Genomic DNA, 16,821 nt, shown 5'->3' with positions numbered 1-16,821 from the left:
AGTATGCTTGGGAAGACTTACTTGAATTTCTACAAGAGGCAAATAAAAACATTCAAAATATTGAATACTAGACACCTGGAGAACTGTGCTCTTTGGATCCAGTTAATGTATGCAGGTATTTCAATCATAGGTTTGAAGCTATGATGTCTTTTATTACAAACAAAAAAAATCCTCCGCTTGGAGAGGTGTTGGATTTCTTTTGGAGAAAGGAGTATCAAGCAAGAGGTGCTTCTCATATACATATGCTGCTATGGATTAAAGATGCACCTAAATTTGGAACAGATTCAGATGAGAAAGTGATGAGTTTCATTGAGCAGTATTCTACATGTGCTGTTCCGAAAAGTACATTAGAAAACAATTTAAGACACCAAGTTTTACGCTTTCAAAGTCATCGTTGTGGGAAATACTGTCGTTGAAAATACAAATCCAAGGACACATTCTATACAAAATGTCGTTTTGCATTTCCACGTCCAGTAACATTGAAAGGAAGAGTGAACAATTTTATGTCTTCTCTGCGACATACTGTGACAAGGAAATCACCCTAAAATACATACAACCTAAGAAGAAATGAGGAATCCAAATTTATAAATGACTACAACCCAGTCATTTTGTCCATGTGGAATGCTAACATGGATGTTCAATATGTGGCTGACAACTCTATTGCTGTGGCTCGATATGTGACGTCTTACATCACAAAATCTAAAAAAACGGAACTGAAGAAAATGTGGGAGGAAATTTCACATGAAAAGTGTCTAAGCAAGAAATTATACAATTGCAGTCTAAAGATGTTGTCGCATCGAGAAATTGGAGCGTATGAATGTTCTGATTGGTTATCATCAGCAAGTCTATATGCCAAATATAGAACCATTATTTGGGTGAGTCAAGGTCTTGCTGCAACACGAAACCGAGTTTTGAAATCTGTACAAGAAATAGAGTATTTGGTGGAGAAAGAACCAGACAGTACAGATATTTTGAAGACGAACATGTTGGATACATACTATCCAAATAGAAGTACTCACCTTGAGAACGCTTGTCTCTATGAAGTTCTGCAAACCTACATTTTTAAAAAGAATGTCACAGAAGACATCAATAAAGGTGTATATGCTGTAATTGGATGTGAAGGTTGTCTAGTAAAACTAATCAAATGGCCTTTTTTTTATCATCGAAAATTGAGTTGTGATTCTCCAGACAAAAGGGAATTTTATTACTTAGCTCTTTTGCAACTCTTTAAGCCTTGGCGTACAGAAGAGGAACTACTTGGAGATTTTCTTACTTATGAAGATTCGTTCAATGCAACCAAGGATACAATAGAATGTCCTGTTTTTTCAAATTAACTGCAAATCTTGAACGAGGAAATACAGCAAGAAGGTACAATTGCAGCAGAGATTGCTAGAGACAGTTCTCAAGATAGTCAGAGTTCTGCTTCATTGAGTCAGGATCCACTAGGAGGACCAATTATACAAAATGAAGCTGCCACTGCCATGGATGAAGTTGAAAGAGCCATGGAACAAGCTCAGGAGGATGGAGTTGACTTAGAAGATTTGGAAAAAGAACTAAACGTTGAGCAGAGACCAATATATGATCAAGTCACACAAATTGAGCATGGTTTATCTCATGAGAAAAAAGAGTGCTCATGTACATCATTTGTACGTATCCGACTGTGTGAGTGGAGAAGCAGGAACTGGGAAAAGTTTCCTGATTAAAGCGATTGCAACATATTTGCAGAAAACAACGGAGTCATCGCTCTCTTGTGTTACTGCTCCACCTGGGTTGGCAGCACACAACATTAAAGGGATTACTTTACATCGCTTATTGATGCTGCCAGTGGAGCATGATAACAAATTACAATACCACAAGCTATCTGGAGAAGCTTGTTGTGAAGTTTCAAGAGTCCTAAAGAAAATGAAACTTCTTATCATTGATGAAGTAAGCATGGTATCAAATGTAATGCTTGCTTTTGTGCATTTAAGAATGCAAGACATTCCTAAAACAGACTATGATGTGTTATTTGGAGGCAAACGCATCATTGTTTTTGGAGATCTACTGCAACTAACTCCAGTGAAAGGATAGCCAGTGTTTAAAATGCTTACGCATGAAGATACCAGGAAGTGCTTAGGAAGCATTGGAAATGTTAACATATGGCTAAATTTCAAATATGCAGAACTACTTCAAAATATGCGACAGGCAAAGGATGAAGATTATAAAAATATTCTACAAGATGTAAGAATTGGGAAACTAACTGAGCATGGCAAAGAAGCTTTACATGGACGATTAATTTCAAATTTGTTTCCAAAGGAAAATATTCTCCCAGAGAATATTTTTAAGAAAATTCCTGAAAACAAATCTGTCATATGCTTGATGCCAACTCTGCAAGAATGTTCAATCTTCAACACCAAAGTTGGAAAATCAAGAAATTGTGAAACTGGAAGCTATTGATAAAATAGAACATGAAGGAGCAACTTATTTTGTCAGAAAAGTTGAAATCAAAATTAGATTCTTTAGAGAAGACAATATCTAAAACTGCTGGTATGGAAAAGACTCTGTATGCATCTTTAAATTGTCGTATAATTTTATGACGTATTTTACATGTGGAAAGAGGTTTAGTAAACGGAGCAATGGGTCATGTTGTGGATTTTGTGAATTACCGAAATAGAGATGGAATTGAAATTATACAAATTAAATTTGATGGTATTGAAGAAGTACAACAAATCAGTCATTGTTCTGCTCGTTTTTGCTAGTGAAAGATTTATTTGTGCGCAGAAAACAGTTTCCTGTTTCTTTGGCATATGCAGTAACTATTCATAAATCTCAAGGTTTAAGTGTTGATATTGCTTTGGTGAATATTGGAAATTCTGTGTTCAAGGAGGGTATGGCATATGTTGCTTTATCTCGAGTCAGAACTTTATCTAGATTGTACTTGATTGATTTTGATGAGACAAAGATTAATGCAGATCTAAATTGTGTAAAAGAATACAATAGGTTAAGAAGAGAGTATGCTCCAAATTTACCTCAATATCCTCTGTTTGAAAAGCGTGTGGTAGGCCAAAAAAGAAGAAATGAGAAAAATTGTTGTGAAGTTGTAGCAAAAAGAAAAAAAGTAGATGAAACAGTAATTGTAAGCAGAAAGGAAATTGATTCAGTTAAAGATGTTGTTGGATTTCAATTTGAAAATAGTTCTGGTGTCAACTGCTATGCTAATGTAGTGGTTAATGTTTGTTTTTTTCTCCAAACTGTAAAAGAACAGATTGCTGAAAATCGTGATCAAACACTTTGTTGTTTATTAAATTCTGTATTAGAGAAATGTAGCAGTGATAGAACAAAAATACAAAGTGTTTCTGAAATTCAAAAGGTTTTAGACATATGTTCTGGCCTAAATCAATTTTCACATAATATTCAGCAAGATTGTCAGAAATTTCTAATGTATATGCTTGTTGTTTTGCAAGATGGAGTAGATGTAGAAAATCTTTTTGGCCTTGCTTATAAATGGCAACATGACTGTGACAATTGCTCCTTTTCAAGTAGTACTACAGTAGACACTGAAAGATTTATATATTTGACTTTACAAGACTGCAAATCAGTGTCTTTTAATAATCTAGTTAGAGCAGCAAATCAAAACATGGTATGTAGTCAATGTAAATCTGAAAAGCTATCAACTTTATTTTTAATAAGATATGGACAGTATGTTATTTTAATGTTCCAACGAAGTAGACCTGATGGAACTAAATTGACAACATTAATTAAATTTGTGGCTTCTCAATTATCAATTTCAGGAAGAACCTTTACAACTGCAGCAATTATTTACCATGATGGTCCTTCAACAACATCAGGACATTACACATGTTATTTAAAATGTCAAAAAGGTTGAAAGCTCTGTAATGATACTCAATTGACTTTCAAACAACGTTTGCCTTCTGACTTACTAAATTCTTACCTAGTGTTCTTACATCCGAAATTTTAGGGAAGGTAATTGGCCTATGAAGATTGCAGTAGTTAATATTACTTAGTTTGCTCTTCAAAATTACTTTCTGAATGAGAGTGATGAAGATAATAAACATGTAGTTCTCATAGAGATAGTATATGTTTATCATATAGTGTGTGCTGTGAGTATTATAGAAATTATTTATAAAAAGTAAGCTAGAGGTGGAAGTAAAACTCTTGTTTCATAATGTAAAAGATGTTGGAGCTTTTCTTTCAGAAAGTCGGGTAAATGAGACATTAAGAATACTCTGGACTAATTTCCATAGAAAAGGACTTTCCATACACTATTTGGCCTCGTGGAAAAGTGGATGGATCAAAAGTGAGTTTAGATATGGTTTTTAAAATTTCACATTATTTAAGAAATTATTCAATGGGTTTTTTAAACACAATCATTTTGATTGTGTTTTTTTTTGCCCGCTGTTATATGATGAGTACTATTGAAGTCACTGGTTTAAGTGAAATTCAATATATTCTGAGAACAGCAAAAATAAACTAACCCTGGGCGTAGTACTTCGCTACGCCCACGGAGTGGGCGTAGTGTTGCCTACTTCGCCATTTGCGAAGTAGGCGTAGCAGGCAACACTACGCCCACTCCGTGGGCGTAGCGAAGTTGCCTGCCTCTCTCCCGCCCTCCCTAAATACTTAAATAACACTTTTAAAAAGAATTAAAACCACTTACCTTGTCTGCTGCGTCTCCGGGGCTCCCTCTCGTAAGTGCGCCGCCATCTTGGACACTAATGCGCATGCGCGGCCGCCCGCGCATGCGCATTTCTCACGAGAGAAGGGAGGGCGGGAGGGAGGCGGGTAGTATTTAGGGCGGGAGGGAGGCGGGTGGCGCGTAGTGGGGCTACGGGAAGTGCGTAGGTGGACGTAGTTTCTTGCCCACTTCGCGTAGCTTCGCGTAGCCCCCCTACGCCTACTACGCCCAGGCTTAAAATAAACCATTTAACATGATGTTGAAATTATTATTAAATATATATTACTTTCCCATTCTCTTATGCTCGCTCACCTATTTCCACCCTCTATCACTCCTCTTAACTCACCCTCACTGGCCTTTTTTCACTCTCCCTCACCTCCCTTCCCATATTCCACTTTCTTCACTTATTCTTATTAACCACTCCTTCACTGCCCTTTCCCTCTCTCCCATTCACTACTTTCCAGCTGTCAGTCACTCTACTTCACTCCCCTTCCCGTTGTTTTCTTTCTTTGTTTCCTCATTAATCCCCTTCTCTCACTCACCTTATTACACTTCACTCACTCCTTCTCACTTCCTCTGTCCTCTCACATCCTCACTCCCTTTCCCTCACTCCCTGTCTCTTAGCTTCAGTCTTTCGATCCTGTTACTCTCTCACTCCTCTTCCATCACCCACACTCCCTTACTTATCTTACTTTGCCTCTTGTATTCTAAAATATATATTATAAATAATCTATTTTTTTTGTCTTTCACAGATATAAATTTTAATGGAAATATGATATTAAATTTACATTACTTATAAGGTAAGTTTCATGTACAATATTTATTTTCACTATACTGTTTTCCATAACCTCACTACTCTTCTTTGATACTCCCACACCTCTGTTCCCTTATTGCGCTTGCCTCACTTATTCTGAATCCCCACGTTTACTCTCTTTTTCACATTTTTCTCTTACACTCACCTTCTTTCAGGCCTTCTCCTTTATTTTCTTTCCTCTCTCTTGTCTTACTTCATTGTTTTATATTTTTCCCTTCTTTTATTCTCCTTACTCCACTTCACTTACTCCTTCTCTTTCTTTCTCTGTCTTCTTACTACTACACTCTCCTTCCCTCAATCTCTTTGTTAGCTTCATTCTCACCATCCCCTTAGTCTCTCACTTCTCTTCTGTCACGCTCAATGCCTATAACTCAGCTATACTCCCACACTCACCTTCTGTCAGACCTTCTCCTTTAGTTTGCTTCCTCTTTCCTTTCTTTGCTCCTTCACTCTTTTCTCTTCCCTTACTTTCTTATTCCACTGTATTAACTCCTTCTCTTACTCCTTCTGTCCTCTTATTTGTACACTCCCCTTCCCTCATTCTCTCTCTCGGTTAGCCTCATTCTCTCTGTCCTCTTAGTCTCTCGCTCATTTTCTATCACGCTCACTTCCTATAACTCAGCCATACTCCTACACTCACCTTCTTTCAGACCTTCTCCTTTACTTTCCTTCTTCTCTTTTCACATCCTTCACTCCTTCCCTCTTTTCCCCTCCCTTACTCCTCTTTCTGCAGTTCAGTAACTGCTTCTGTCAATCCCTCTGTCCTCTAACTTACTCACTCCCCTTTTCTCTCTGTTACCCCCATTCTCTCCGTCCTCTTAGTCTCTAACTCCTCTTCTATCATGCTCACTCCCTATTACTGAGCCATACTCCCACACTCATCTTCTTTCAGACCTTCTCCTTTATATTCCTTCCTCTCTCTTCCCATCCTTCTCTCTTTCACTGTTTTCCCTTCCCTTCGCTTACTCTCCTTAATCCACTTCACTAATTCCTTGTCTTACTCCCTCTATCCTCTTACTTCTACACTCCCCATACCTAATTCTCCCTCTGTTAGTCTCATTCTCTCCGTCTCTTTATTCTCTCACGCCTCTTCTGTCACGCTCACTCCCTATAACTTGGTTATACTCACACACTCACCTTCTTTCAATCCCCCTACTTCACTTCCCTTCCCCTCTTGTCCCTTTTTTTGCTCCCTCACTCATTTTCCTTTCCTCTCTCACTAAAATTAGGACTGGGACGGCAGCGGTGGTTCTCTAATGCTCGAACAATGATCATAATACTTTGTTCCCCGTAACAAAGTAGGGCATCACAATGTTTGCATTTGATGGAGGCCTCATTAAAAACAGGCTGAATATTTGGGATCAGCTGCTCTGGTTGCCCCCTCACCGATGCAGTTGTTCCTCTAGTTGAAGTAGAGGCACAATCTCTTGGAGCCTCTCGTGCCAGAGCCCGGACACTCTCCCGGGCATAGTTCTGGGGGTGCCTCCTCTGGACGTGCCGAATCATAGTTGAATTACCAAAACTGTACTTCCTTCTGGGGTCTCCTCTGGAAAGTACAATAGGGCAGATCTTGCACTCCACCTTTGGAGCATTACATTTCACTGTCTTCTGAAAGTACACAAAATGGCGGCAATAGTGTACATGAGAGAGAGAGAGAGAGACGGTGAGAGAAAGAAGGCATGAGATGAAGAAGAGATGTGAAATGCACATTGGAGAAAATATAGTGGGAGAAGGGAAGTAACTGTGAGTAAACTTACTATGTAACACAGAAATGTTGCACTCTATACTATAAGTCTCACTTTATACCACAATCATTTCACTACTATCTCATAAATTACAAGTAGAATAATAAAAAATGTCTCAAACCATTTATAATTTCTAAATATAAATTTATTCTTCAGAATTTTCATAATGTAGAAAAACTTCTAACATTAACTGATCAGGAATCTCCTCATCAGAAGTCTCCATACATGAGTCCTGGAACTCAATATAGTCCAAACATTCGATTAATTCAGCATCCAAAGTCTCATCATTAAAATCCCCCATTCCATCTCCTCTCAAAAAAAGGTCTTCTTCATGGATAGTGTGATCAACAGGATCATTCAAGACCTCAATAAAACTTGTCTCAACAAAAGTCGCAGAAATTTCAAAATTAATATCAACGGTGTCCTCATTGAGATACATATTCTTTTCAAATTTCTTGCTGTAAATTGCAGAAAAAAATCACTAATTTATCGTTTTTAGTAATAGATAATATAAAACTAGTTTTATCAAGTATTAAATTTCCCTTACAAATTAACAACTCACCTTTTAGAAAGCAGTAGAAGAGTTAGTACTGTGTAAATTTCACACCAGAAATAGAACACCAAAAATTCTTCACAAATGTACCTCAAAGAGTACTATCACAAAATGGCTGTGTTTCCTTCTCATTTTTCATGTATATTCATGTAGAAAACCAATGAAACTTCATCACACACAAATTCAAAACCAAAGAAACATTTTAATTGGTTCTAAATTTCAAAAGCTAATTGGCTCTTGGGTGTCTGTAAACATTCTAAATGGTCTGCATAGTCCGCCATCTTGTGACTCTGAAGAACAGAGACACAAGAAGTGAAAAATAAAAGTGGAAAACGTTGATAGGGGGCAGGGTAGAGACACCCTGCCCCCCTTATGTTTTATCAGGGGGGCCTAGGAGGACTCCGAAGGGCAAAAAAAGTTTTTTGTTTTTTTTTAATTTCGCGGAGTAAGCTCAGGGTGTGCACACATGGGCGCTTACCGGTACGCGTACCCTGAGCGCACCACTGGGAAAAACTGTGTAAAAAAATGAGTGAAAAAAATAATTTAAAGTGCTTACAGTGCTGTTCCCTTACTCCGGTTCCCTCACTGCCCTTCATTCCCTATCCTTCATTCCCCTTCCCTTTACTTTCATCCCCCAGTCACCTTCTCTTAGTACCTCTGCTTCAGTCCTGTTCCCCTCTGTTCCCTTCCTTCGCTCCCTCACTCTTTGCCCTTCCCTCACTCACCTTACTCCGCTTCACTCACTCCTTCTGTCACTCCCTCTGTCCTGTCACATCCTTATTCTCCTTCCCTCACTCCCTTTGTCTTAGCCTCACTCCCTCCGTCCCCTCACTCTCTCAGTCCCCTTTCCTCATGCTCACTCCCTTTAACTCTCCCACACTCCCTTACTTACCTTTCTTTGGTTCCTCACTCAGTCCCCTTCTCTCACTCTTTCCTTCACTCCCTCTGTTTCCTCACTCTCTCACTCCCCTAGTCTCACTCTCACTTGCCTTTATCCACCCTCTATCACCCCTCTTTACTCATCCTCACTGCTGTTCTCTCACCCTCCCTCACTCCTGTTCCCTTACTCCGGTTCCCTCACTACCCTTCATTCTCCATCCTTCATTCCCCTTCCCCTTACTTTCATCCCCCAGTCACCTTCTCTTACTACCTCTGCTTCAGTCCTGTTACCCTCTGTTCCCTTCCTTCGCTCCCTCACTCCTTGCCCTTCCCTCACTCACCTTACTCCACTTCACTCACTCCTTCTCTCACTCCCTCTGTCCTCTCACATCCTCACTCCCCTTTCCTCACTCCCTCTCTCTTAGCCTCACTCCCTCTGTCCCCTCACTGTCACTTCCCTTCAATTACCCTCACTCATCTTCAAACACTGACTGTCATCAACTCCCTCTCAATCAGTCCACCTTCCTTCTCCCTCACTCCCCTTGCCTTACTCTCAGTCCCATTACTTTATCATCCGTCACCCTCTTTCTCTCAATATCAATCCCCTTTTTTCACCTTGACTCCTTTCTTTCCGTCACTGCCTGTCACTCTCCTTCGTTCTCTTCACTTCAACTCACTCTTGTTTACAACTCACCTTCTCTCACTCGTCTTCTGTCACTTGATCCCTCTATCACTTTCTCCCCTTCATTCACTCATTTTATTCATTCATTTATTCAGTACACATTTTCTGAAAAAAAGAATTGTAAAATATGTAAAGAATACAGCTCTTTTTTGAGAATTGGAGGTCGTTCTGAAACTTTTTTTTCCTTTTTTAGAATATTTTTTTTATAACGATTTTATATTTTTTTGTATTTTTTTCAGGGGAAAAACAAAAACAGGGATTCCAAAACTGCTCAACAGGAGCAAAAAAAATGTGAAAAATTAGGAACGGGGAGGGCAGCGGTGTTCCTGTCTCTTCATAGCAATGAGTTCAACGCTCTGCTCCCCATAACAGAGCAGTTCATCACAGTCCACGCATAGAAATGTTATGCCTGCAAAGACCGGCTGCACGTTAGGGACCATTCTTCCACGTGCTGTTCCCGAAGCTGTTGCTCCACCAGTGGAGGTGCTGCCGCCATCTCTTGGTAAATTCCGTGCCAGGTCCCTGACACTCTCCCTGGCAAAGTTATTTGGGTGTCTTCTCTGGACATGCCTAATTAAAGTGGCATTTCCAAAACTATATTTCCTATTAGGATTGCCTCTGGATAAAGTAGTGCCACATATCTTGCAGGTTACCTTAGCAGCATTAACCTTTTTTTTCCTTCAGGGATGGAAAAGAAATTCCAAATGAAGTGGTCCTTTGTTTTGTCGTGAGGAGGGTCCTCACGCAAAAAAACATCAGAATCACTGCTGGATGACTCCTTTGCAGCCATTGCTGTAGATCAGAAAACTTTGAGAAGCAGATAATGCACAGAACACCTCTTGCTCTCTCCAAGTACAAAGCAATAGTGAGAGAAATGGGTGGGTTTCTCAATATTTGGAAAAAAAAAATGTTCTGCACCAATGAAAAGTGTTATTCTAAGGTCACATGGCTTGACGCGCTTACGCTACGCGCTTACGCTACGCGCTCCGGATCGCTTCTGGGGCGCTTACGCGGCACGTACGTGGGCGCTTCCTGGAGCGCTTCCGGGGGCGCTTACGCGGCGCGTAGCAGTGACGTTTTGCTCGTTTTTCGGGAATGCGTTTAAAGTTCAAATACGGTTCTTAAATATTATAAATATTACTTTTATATATTATTATTTACTTTTAATACATAAATTAATTTTGTTTCCGATCGCGATGGGGCGCTCTCGCTGTGCGTACCGGTGCGCGCGCCGGTACGCGTACCGTGAGCGCACCGGTGCACAAATAATAAAAAAAACATATATATGAAAAACATGTAAAAAATAGTTTTTTACAAATATAGAATTAGGAAATAATTAGAGAAAAATAAAAAAATTAATAGCTATAATAATTACCTATCATTAAAACACAATATTTCACTTAAAATTGTAGTTTTCAAACTCGTTAAAGTTACGAATTAGCTTTTTTAAAAAGTTGCAAATTCACTGAAAAAACCATAGGTTTCACACACGTTATAGTTAGGAATTAGCTTTTAAAAAACCTTTGAAATTCACAGAAAAAAACCATAGGTTTCACACACGTTATAGTTAGGAATTAGCTTTTAAAAAACCTTTGAAATTCACAGAAAAAATCATAGGTTTCACACTCGTTATAGTTAGGAATTAGCATTTAAAAAACCATAGGTTTCACATCCGTTATAGTTAGCTGGACAATTTACTCGTACAAAACCATTGAAATTCCCACGTTATAGTTAGTTGTACTCACTATAACTCGCGCGCCAGCAATGCACTGCTGATGATGTCACATATTACATCACTCATGACATCACTGATGACATCTCAAATGACATCACTGATGACATCATCCAGTGAATGTGTGACTTTCTTTAAAATAAATATGTTTTATATATGTGTACCTAAACGTCGATGGAAGAACATACTGTTAAATGAGTGTTTAAATGGTTGGGTGGGACACAATCTTTCTGCTTCCCGTGGGGCAGATGTAAGCAACGGACCCTGATCTGCCCCCCTCGGGTGAGCAGAATGCCCAGTAGACACCAGGGACCATTTTTACTTTAAGTAGGTGGTGGGAGCTTTACAGAATGGGCATGCTGACTCCCCCCCCCCCCCCCCCAAAAAAAATCTTTTTGCACATTCTTTCTTCCCAGAAGGTGGTTAATACACCCAATATGCCGCCCTCCCACTCTTCCCCCCCCCCCCCCCGATGGGCTGCTGAAAGCCCCCTAGGCAACAGGGGTATGTTTATGGGCATGTTAGGAAGGAGCCCCAGAGTCGAGGGTCGCTCCCCTTTTTTATAAGCACAGATTTTAACTGTTTCTGCCTCCTCCTTGGGGCCAGATCAGCAATATTTTTAAGCTCATCTGCCCCCCGATTGGGGAAGGTGGGCAGAAAACCTCTAGATACCAGGAAAAAAATTTTGTGTGTGTCTGAACTGTCCGGCTGATGGTCTGCATGTATTGGCTCTTGGCTGGCTGTGTGTGAGTAATGGCATTTTGCTGGCGGTGTGTGTAGACTGGCACGTGCGTGGCAGTGTGCGCGGACTGGTGCTTTGCTGGCAGTGTACGTGGACTGGCACTTGGTTGGTGGTGTGCATTGGATGGTGTTTGGCTGGTGGTGTGGATTTTGTGGATTCCCCAGCGATTTCTTACCCAGAATCCCCTGCAAACCTTAAATCTAGGTAAAAACATCACATTTACTACACATTTCTTTGATCACTGGGCCGGCCCAAATTTCTTACCACCCAGAGTTCCTCCAAGTCTCCTGATACAAATGCTACCTCACTTGTGTAGGGAGTGGGGGGGCAAGTGCCGATGACAGGGAAGGGCCCAAAACATATTGTGGAGACATCAAAATTATCGATCACGAAACGACTTGACTTTCCTAGGGGATCATCTGCATTTTTGGTCCCGTACTCGGCAGCCATCTAGGGAAACCTACCAAATCCAGAAAGTTCTGAAAACTACAAACCCAGGGCAGTCCAGAGAGGTTTGGCTTGCGTACCTCAAATTTAGCTAGAAACATCACATTTTCCTCATATTTCTTTGTGGAAAAGTTGCGGGATCACAGGCCGACACAAATTTCCTAAAATACAGCATTCCTCCAGGTCTCCCGATTACAAAAAAAAAGCACCACACTTGTGTGGGTGGACCAAGTGCCTGTGACTGGGAAGGGCCCAAAACCTATTGTGGCGACATTAACCCCTTCGACGCTGATGACGAAGCAGTTCCGTCATCAGCGTCGGTTGGGCTGTGCTGATGACGGAACCGCTCCGTCATCAGCACAGCCCTCGGGGGGAGCGCTGGCGCTCCCCCCCCCCACCTGGGGCATCTATTTTCCTCATTTTAGCAGGGGTGGCAGCGGAAGACTTTCCGCTGCCACCCCTGGCCCCCCCACGCTTCCTGGTGGCATCAGCGCGCACAGCGCGCGCCGACGTCAACAGGAAGCGCTGGACGTGCTGGAAGCCATTTGTTTCCAGCGCGTCCAGCGGGAAGGGTGAGTTTTGTTGCTCCGGTGGGGCGGGGGGCCTGTTTCTCGGTGCCTTGAGGCATCGGGGGGAGGAAACGGTGTTTCCTCTCCCCTGATGTCCCAATGCAGGGCATTCCTGGTGCACGATCGCCCACAGCGTTGCAATCGTGCACCAGGAATGCCCCACTAGACACCCATTTGTTACCCAAATTGGGTGGCATATATATTTACAGACTTTTCTGCCCCCCCTGGGGCAGATCGGCCGTTTTTTTGGCCGATCTGCACCCAGGGGGGGCAGAAAAGCCCACTAGACACCAGGGATTGCATTTAATTTATAAAGGAAGCAACCCCTTGGGTAAGGGTCGCTTCCTAGGGGCCCAAATTTTTTTTTTTTACTTTTCTGCCCCCCTGGGGGCAGATCGGCCGTTTTTTGGGCCGAATCTGGACCCAGGGGGGGGGGGGGGGTAGTAAAGCCCACTAGACACCAGGAACTGTTCTTTTTTTTTTTTTTATAAAGGAAGCGACCCCTTGGGCAAGGGTCGCTTCCAGAGGGCTAGATCATTTTTTTAGACCTTTCTGCCCCCACTGGCTGCTTTTTGGGCCGAATCTGGACCCAGGGGGGGTAGAAAAGCCCACTAGACACCAGAATTTTTTTTAATTTTTTTTTTATAGGAAGCGACCCCTTGGCCAAGGGTCGCTTCCTTGGGCCCATTTGTTTTCAAAAATATGTTTTAGTGTCTTTATTTGGCCTCTCTGCCCTCCGTAGGGTTGCTTCCAGGGGGGCCACGTTTATAATGATTTATATTCTGCCCCCCATGGGGACAGACACCCCATTTGTGACATACCCTGTGACATAGCCTGTTGTAATGTGTGTTGTTTTTGTTTCTTCTAATGTGTATTGTTTTATTTTCTCTTTAGATTGTTGCAGTGTGCGGTTCCGTTACTGGTGGTTCTGTTGTTCTGCTGTTTGTGTAGTTGCATGTGTTTGGTAAGAGACCTTTTTTTGTTCAATTGTAATGTAATTGTATTTTTTGCAAAGTGTGTAATAATAAGAGTATGTTTGGTTTCTGTTTTTTGTGATTGTAAAACATGTTTTGCTTTTGTTCTTGATTTATACTTCTGTAGATGTAAGTTTTTTTTTTTATTCTTTCTAGTGGGATATCGTTGCCTATTTGCTGTGTCTTTGCAGAGTAGGTACTGGTGAGTGTAGCTGTCTCTTGTAAATGAATTGTATATTTTTTTCAATATATAGATATTTGTGATAAAGGCTTACATTTTTTTACTTACTTTGCACAGTGTTGGGGTTGTTGAGTTGTTTGTGCAGACTCCTTTATTTGTAAGGATAATGGCTAACCGCCGGATTACTGCTCAGCAAGTTGTTGGAATGCTTTTTGATTCTTCCTCTGACCATGGTCCAGAGACTGACTCTGATTCTAAGCCAGAGGTGGGAGGTGAAGATTCAGGTAGTGAGTTTTCTCTACACATGGCTTCATCTGATGATGAAGATACTCCGAGTGCTGATGAAGCTACTTTTGGTGTGGATGAAGTGCCTGTGGTTGCGGAGGACATTGCTGTGCCAATAGTGCGGCAAGAGGCATCTGGGCTGCAGCCTGTGGCTGCTAGACTTCCAGTTGGTGTAGTGAGACAAGAGGCAGCTGGTTGGCAGCCTGCGGCTGCAAGACTTGACGTTGAAAGTTCTGACCTCTGGGTTGCACCAGGCATGGTGCAGCCGGCATTGCCTGAATTTACTGGTGTTCCAGGGTGTAGGGTGAACACTGAAAACTTTTTGCCAATTGATTTTTTCAAGTTGTTTATGGATGATGTGTTTTTGGCTGAGATTGTAGAGCAGACTAATTTGTATGCAGAACTGTTTTTGAGGGTGAACAGTGCCAGCCTTAAGCACCACGCTAGAACTACCCGGTGGACTCCCACAAATTTGGAGGAGATGAAAAGGTTTTGGGGTTTTACTTTTTTTGATGGGCTTGCTTAGGAAACAATCAATGGCTTCATATTGGTCTACTAGTCCCTTGATGGCAACAGCTATATTTTCGGCAGTCATGAGTCGTGATGAAATTTGCTTCTGCTTCGGATGATGCATTTTGTTGACAATAGTTCTGCTTTGGCACGAGATCACCCTGATTGTGACCGTCTTTTCAAGATTCGGCCTGTCATTTATCATTTCGTTGATCTATTTCCTGAGATCTTTTATCCTGGGAAAGAAATTGCAGTGGATGAGTCTTTGCTGTTGTTCAAGGGCCGCTTGGTTTTTCGGCAATACATTCCTAGTAAGAGGGTATGCTGTGGAATTAAGCTTTATGTGCGGTGTGACAGTCTGACTGGATATGTCTCTAATTTCAGGGTGTACACCGGTAAGGAATCCAGGATTAACCGCCCTGGTTGTCCGTCGACTTTTGGAGTGACTGAGAAAATTGTGTGGGAACTTGGTCGTGGATTTTCTAACAAAGGCCATCATTTATATGTAGATAACTTTTACACTGGTGTGTGGTTGTTCAGGGAATTGGCCAAAGTGAACACTGTTGCTTGTGGCACAATCCGCTCAAACCGTAAAGGTTTCCCAAAAGAACTTGTTTGTCAAAAGCTTGCTCGGGGACAGTGCATTGCGTTGTGAGAAGCTTCTAGCTGTGAAGTTTTCAGACAGGAGAGATGTCTACATGTTGACTTTCATACATGATGAAAGCACTGAACCGGTGACTGTTTGGGGTCAGGTTGCAGAAGCGCGCAAACCTGTGTGCATAGTGGACTATAATAGGCACATGGGTGGTGTTGACAGAGTAGATCAGAGGTTGCAACCGTATGCTGCTCTTCGTAAGGCTTACATTTGGTACAAGAAGTTGGCTATCCATCTTTTCCACTTGGCAACCTTTAATGCTTTTGTTGTGTTCCAGAAATCTTGTCCCCAGTCAACGATGACGTTTGTAAAGTTTCAGGAGTCTGTAATAGGCAGCCTTGTTTTAGTGGAACAGGCAAGTGTTCCTAGAGTTGGAGTGGTGGAGGATGTTGCCAGATTGAAAGATCGCCACTTTCCTGATCAAATTCCTCCTACAACCTCAAAAGACTTTCCCAGTCGGAGATGTAGAGTCTGTTGGCGAAGAGGTTTGCGGAAGGAGGTTCGTATGTACTGCCCCGACTGCCCTTCAAACCCTGGGCTGTGTGTACCTGCTTGTTTTAGATTGTACCACACGCAAAAGAATTTTTGAGAGCATCCATGAGTGGTAAAGTGAACTGGTTGGTCTTTAATCTTTAAAACTTAGTGTTCAGTTTCAAAGTTGGCATTTGTGTAGTGTTTTTAGATTTAGTTGTTGTGTTAGTAGATTTGTATCAATTTGCAATTTGTTTATTTTTTTGAAAAAAAACTAAAGTATGATGTTGGTTTGCGTGTATGTCCATTGTCTGACGATGTGCATGGTTTGGCGCATGGCTGGCGGTGTCTGTGGACTGGTGCTTGTCTGGCGGTGTCTGTGGACTGGTGCTTGGTTGGCGGTGTGCATGGTCTTGCGCTTGCCTGTTGGTGTGTTTGGATTGGTGCTTGGCTGGTGGTGTGCCTGGACTGGTGCTTGGCTGGCTGTGTGTGTGGAGTGGTGCTGTCCTGGCGGGATGTGTGGACTGGTGCTTGCCTGGCGGTATGCGTGGTCTGGTGTTTGGTTGGCGGTGTGCGTGCTCTTGCGCTTGCCTGGTGGTGTTTGGATTGGTGCTTGGCTGGTGGTGTGCATGGACTTGTGCTTGGCTGGCGGTGTCTGTGGACTGGTGCTTTCCTGGCGGTGTGTGTGTGGACTGGTACTTGGCTGGCGGTGTGCGTCGTCTGGTGCTTGACTGGCGGTGTGTGTGGTCTGGTGCTTGGCTGGTGGTGTGCGTGGACTGGTGCTTTGCTGGCGGTGTGTGGGAAGTGACTTAATGCTGGTTACTACACACAGTGCTAGTTTAGCGCCACTCCATGTAATCCATGAGTTTGTGTTGTTGCTGTGTCAGGAATGTGGGCGTGTGAAAGT

The 16,821-nt window shown here is 42.0% G+C and overlaps 1 protein-coding gene across 6 annotated transcripts in view; it reads left to right on the top strand.

Moving 5' to 3' along the window:
* Positions 1 to 16,821, top strand: part of LOC144823836 (NXPE family member 1-like) — a 518,225-nt gene that overhangs the window by 304,200 nt on the left and 197,204 nt on the right. The window contains exon 2 of one of the 6 annotated variants that reach the window (XM_078682723.1): positions 13,733 to 13,802. The exons of 4 other annotated variants lie outside the window; for them this stretch is intronic. In XM_078682723.1, the coding sequence (XP_078538849.1) occupies positions 13,794 to 13,802 (9 nt within the window). In that variant the 5' untranslated portion in view covers positions 13,733 to 13,793. Of the gene's footprint in view, positions 1 to 13,732; positions 13,803 to 13,989; positions 14,015 to 16,821 lie in introns of those variants that run through there. One more of the 6 variants, XM_078682746.1, reaches the window with a different exon arrangement.

Source organism: Lissotriton helveticus, chromosome 1_1 (genome assembly GCF_964261635.1).
Source record: "Lissotriton helveticus chromosome 1_1, aLisHel1.1, whole genome shotgun sequence".
NCBI classification, from domain to species: Eukaryota; Metazoa; Chordata; class Amphibia; order Caudata; family Salamandridae; genus Lissotriton; species Lissotriton helveticus.
This window is presented reverse-complemented; position numbering and strand designations above follow the sequence as displayed.